The sequence below is a fragment of the Cicer arietinum genome, chromosome 7, assembly GCF_000331145.2.
Source record: "Cicer arietinum cultivar CDC Frontier isolate Library 1 chromosome 7, Cicar.CDCFrontier_v2.0, whole genome shotgun sequence".
NCBI classification, from domain to species: Eukaryota; Viridiplantae; Streptophyta; class Magnoliopsida; order Fabales; family Fabaceae; genus Cicer; species Cicer arietinum.
The window spans coordinates 62399390-62404597 of NC_021166.2; the positions used below are offsets into that span (position 1 = coordinate 62399390).

The following is a 5208-nucleotide window of genomic DNA, read 5'->3' on the forward strand; positions in this document are numbered from 1 at the left end:
TATATATATATATTATAAGTAAGTTTATAAATTTTTAACCCAAATTATCTCTTAAACATTTGTTAATATATTTGTGTGTGCAAACACATATATGTTACAATTATATTTTAGGCCAAAAAAAATTAGATTGCATCAGTCATATTGCTACATTTTATTGCAATATAAAGGTTTGCAGTATAACCGCATTGATAACTGTTGTTTTTGAGTTTCGAAAAACTATTTTAGAAATTAATCTTCAGCCACTGAAAATATTGTTGGGTTGAGCTGTGGACTAAGTCGCTCTCTTTAAGATGTTTCGCGACATTGTCAAATATTGTGTAAGACAAACAATCAGCTACAATGATCTCAAGATAAAACAACTCAGACACACGATATTAGTTTTATAGAAAATCATTCTAGAATTACGCCCTATAAATTTAGCGGTTAAAGCCACTCAAAAATTTGAAGAGATAATTTTTCGGTAAACAGATAAAAAAATATGAGATGAAGGAGAAATGTGAGAAGAGAGAAAATACGGTAAAGTTTGGAGTTTGAGTGCCAATAGTGAATAGAGAGCATATGAAAGAGAAAAAGAAAACTCGCGCTAAAAATTTATTTTTTTAAACCACTGAACTCAGACCCGACCATGATGGTTGGTCTGAGTGCGTTTTCTCTCCTTCACAAAATTAAGTATCTTTAGAACGTATATACTCCAATGATCATACACCAACCTTGTTAACACTAGTATGATATCTCTTTTATGTAGGACTTCTATATTTTTTCAACTCACACAATACTCATTCTAACTTTCAACACTTAGTGTTTAAATTAACATCATTTTCAACCGGAACCACCCACAATTTAAAACTATAAATGCAAGTTTACATTTTGATATTTGGGGATTGGTAGACATGATGGATTCTGTCTTGCATGCTTGAACAGTTGTTAAGCTTTTTTTGTTGGCACACTATGGTTGAAATTGTATATTGGAGCGATGTTGGAGTTTATATGGGATTCAAAAGCAATTAGATTTTATATACAAAATTTTGATTTCTTTAGCTTTGAGGGTGGTGGTTATGTTAGGAGAATAGGAGGTACTATTCTAGGCTGCAGTTTAGATTCTTGTGTGTGTAATGTAAATTTGTTCTAATAATAATGATATTTGGACACTTATTATTTTTATGTATTCATTTAATATTTTATTTTTTCTATATTTTTTTTAACACATTACTAATATATCACATAATTTTATTTATTTTTGTTTATTTTGAAGTGCCATTAAAGTGTTTGAGTATCCATAAATAATTTTTCTTCTTGTAAATGGAAAAAGGTGAATAATAACTTGTTGGGGGAGCAGAGAACAATTTGGAAAACTCAAAATTTCATTTTTCTAGTAACAATTACAAATAACCAGATATGTATTAAGAAAAAAATGGGACCATTTTGAAAAACTCAAAATTTCACTTTGTAAACCTTGAGAAAGGTTAAATTAAAGTTTTTTTTTTTATCATAAGGTTGGATCTAGTAGAAGAGATTAGATTCTCACAATGTGTTGACTCGGGTTTAAATTGTTGTTGGAAGATATTTCTATATTTAATGTTCGACGCATTTCGAATAAAATAACATTTCGTGGAGAGAACTTATGAGAAAAAAAAAGTTTTCTTAAAATATTTTTTATTAAAAACTTGGATAAATCTTTAAAATATGTTTATTTATATTTTGGTTCATAAATTTTATTTACATAATTTTTTATGTCTAAATTGAATTTTTTTTATTTGGATAGAATTAGGTTCAGTAAAACCTAAGCAAGTAAAAAAATGAGAATTTCTAATGTACATTCAACATGCACCGATAATTTTGATCTGCATAATAAAATTATTTAATTTATCAAAAGTGTTAACAAAATAAAATTGAATTTTTTTCTAAATTTTTATTATTTATTATAAAGAATATTAAATATTTTTTATGATAAAATATTAATATAATACTTACTATTAAGTATTTTAATTGATTGATTAGTTAGTTAAGTTAAGTAGTTGATTATTGTAACAACCTAACTAACCTCTCAAACTAACTAAAAAACAGCAAGAGAGACTAATAAAACTATATTACAACAATTCATTTGTGTAAAATAACTTACCAGCAAATATAACTAATTAACTAATCAACAAATTAAGATATATAACACTTACAAACAATAAAATTATATATTTTTTCTTATGATCAGATGCTCTTTTTTTAAATACAAAAATCGACATATAATTTATTAATTCATTAAAATAATTGTTAATTTATTAATTTAAAAAACAATATATCAAAAGTCTTGAATTGAAAAATGTATCTTAAATGCCCCCCAAAAAATATTGATAACATACTAACATGGATGAACCGAAATTTAAAATGGAAGACTATGGTGACTATATCAATAAAAAGATTGAGGAAAATCAATCATAAATAAAAATGAAAAAAAAATATTTAAAAATTTAAGTCGACTATAACCCAATTCTAGAAAAATAAAATCTAAAATCTGAATTATAAATACAGTAATAGGCCTTAGACTATTGACAAAGTGTAGTTTTAATTTTCAAAGTTAATGAAATAGTGGATAAGAGAGGAAGGGAACAGAGGTTTTCGTGCAAGTTTCTATGAAGTTTCGGTGAGTCTAAAAATATGATATTAAAAAGAAGCTTACCTTTGTAGCTTATTATTTATTAAGAAAACTAAAGATATAATATATATATATATATATATATATATATATATATATATATATATATATATATTTGCCACTTACTTTTTAACATACCCAGTCTACTTATGTATCGCATAATTATAAGAGGTAGAGATGATGGAAAAGATAAAGACGGTGCAAAGAGTAGTTGCGGGTTTAACGCTTTTGTTGGGGTTTTTGGGAAAGCTGATATTGAATTTGAGGGGGCAGAAGCAAAGAGCGTCTAATCCTGAGAAGCTGCAGATGATAATCAGATCTGATAAATTAATGGATTCATCTTCATCTTCATGTTCGGATGAGATGGAGGATGATGAGAGGTACGGGCTGAGATGGAGGTTGTCTGTGGAAAAAAACAATAATGTGACCCCTTGGAAGACGGTCCCACTTCGTTGTTACAACCACCTTCATAATTACATGACTGGTGGCCAGTATGACCTTGACCTCAATCTCATCGTCCGTCAAATTCTTCTTTATGCTTCTCAGATTCCTCTTCCTACTGATGCCTTTGATGCTTGGATTTTGGACGTCGATGACACTTGTATCTCTAACATTTCTTATTACACACATAAGCGATTTGGGTATGTATGTATGTATATTGCTTAATTCATTCATCTACTACATATGTATGTGTAATTAATAATTTCAATTCAATACTTATTAGATGCGACCCATTTGATTCAACCATATTCAAGGCATGGATCATGAAGGGAATGTGCCCCGCAATTCCAATCGTACTTACATTGTTTAAAACGCTGATAGACAAAGGATTCAAAGTCTTCCTACTAACTGGTAGAGACCAAGCAACACTCGCCAAAATCACTACCAACAATTTGCATAGCCAAGGATTTATCGGCTATCAACGCCTTATTTTGAGGTAATTAATTACAGTAAACTTTTTCTTTTTTCATTATACTAAATTATTTCAAACTCCGTCTATAGCTAGCGACCTATGCTACAGTTTTTGCCACGTAAGCGCTGATAGCGACTCCTACCTACGCTAAATACCAATAAATAAAAGACTTCATTGACTTATAATATAGCATATTACACATGCGCAGAAAAACATAACCAGGGAAATGTTGTAAATATTTGTATGATTTAATATTTATTACAGGTCTTTTTTTGCAAATGGATATGATGTGCGGTGCACCACATTAGTTAATAAATCTACTCATATATGACGTTGGTAAACACTCAAGACATGAGACAAAACAGGTGGCGTAATTGATGATGTGAAAGTCGATTCTATATATTTTGACGTTGCGTAACTTCCTAGAACAACTGCTCCAATTAATCGTCTCTATCCGCTCAATATGTATTCTAATATGTCGATGCATGCCCTTAACTCCCAAAAATATAAAAATAGGGCTCTCTTTTATCCCAAAAGCATAATGAATAGAATTTGTACCGAAATTCGTTTCATAGCATCATAATGAGGATAAGAGACTTTGGCCGGTAGATTGGAAGTTTAATCCGATAGGATGAGATTTAATTAAATAACAACACACGACAAAAACCATCGTCAAAAGCATTGGCATTCGGTTTCTGCATTATCTATCTATTATTTTAATGAAAATGTTTTAAGTGTACACCAAAACACCTACTTGATCATTTAATAGAAAAACAAAAGTAGAGATAATGATGTGTGATAAGAAGAAAAAAATTATAAAAAAATGTGGAATGAAAATATAAAAATTTAGATTATAAAAATTTGAAGTGTTTAAATATAAGACTTGTCATCTGAACACCGTATAAAATACAACTCAAATATGTGTAGTGTTGAAATTGAGAACAGAAAAAAAATAATATAAATTAAAAAATTGTAGATAACTATGGTGTTATTATCATAATTTATGTCCAAAAAACATTTCCGGTTGTTTGAACGGCCAGTGAATACATGAAAATTCCTCCTACAAAGCAATGTTGTCCGAGAAGGATTTCCATATGGGCAAATTTTCTAGTGGGATTCTTTTTATATTGGAGATATGGCTTCATATTATTTCAGAGATATGCATTTGTTTATTACTCCATTCCTAAAATTCCCGTTTGACAATGAAGGGGAAAAACACAGTAGACTTAGTCAACTCTAAACTTCTTTCCTAACTTGCGGTTTTTTCTAACTTAAAGTCTACAATGAACGCTAACAAGTGACAATGCTTTCATATGTTTCCAAGTCAATGTCTGTGTGTTATATATGCAATGCAAATTCAATAAAGAAAGTATTTTGTAAGCTTCCTCTTAATTTACTTTTCGTCTTGGTTAGCAGTGGAAGATAAGACAACTAAAGGACAATCACTTTTTTAAAATGGATTCTCTAACCTTTTGGAGTTGTGATTGAAAAAGTCTTACTTAACCAGCCAACCTCAATAATATTTAATCATTATCATAAATAAATAAATAATAGATTGGGTCGTGGATTTATGCGAAATATGTAATGTTTTATAATGATGGGTGTGAACGCTTAACCTAAATAGTAGTAATTGATTTTGGCAGGAATG

The 5208-nt window shown here is 29.2% G+C and overlaps 1 protein-coding gene across 2 annotated transcripts in view; it reads left to right on the forward strand.

Moving 5' to 3' along the window:
* Positions 1-2555: 2555 nt before the first annotated feature.
* Positions 2556-5208, forward strand: part of LOC101496269 (acid phosphatase 1-like) — a 2962-nt gene continuing 309 nt past the window's right edge. Inside the window, exons 1-4 of one of the 2 annotated variants that reach the window (XM_004510035.4) lie at positions 2556-2635; positions 2823-3288; positions 3372-3584; positions 3825-4168. In XM_004510035.4, the coding sequence (XP_004510092.1) occupies positions 2825-3288; positions 3372-3584; positions 3825-3891 (744 nt within the window). In that variant the 5' untranslated portion in view covers positions 2556-2635; positions 2823-2824 and the 3' untranslated portion in view covers positions 3892-4168. Of the gene's footprint in view, positions 2636-2753; positions 3289-3371; positions 3585-3824; positions 4169-5203 lie in introns of those variants that run through there. The other variant, XM_004510034.4, reaches the window with a different exon arrangement.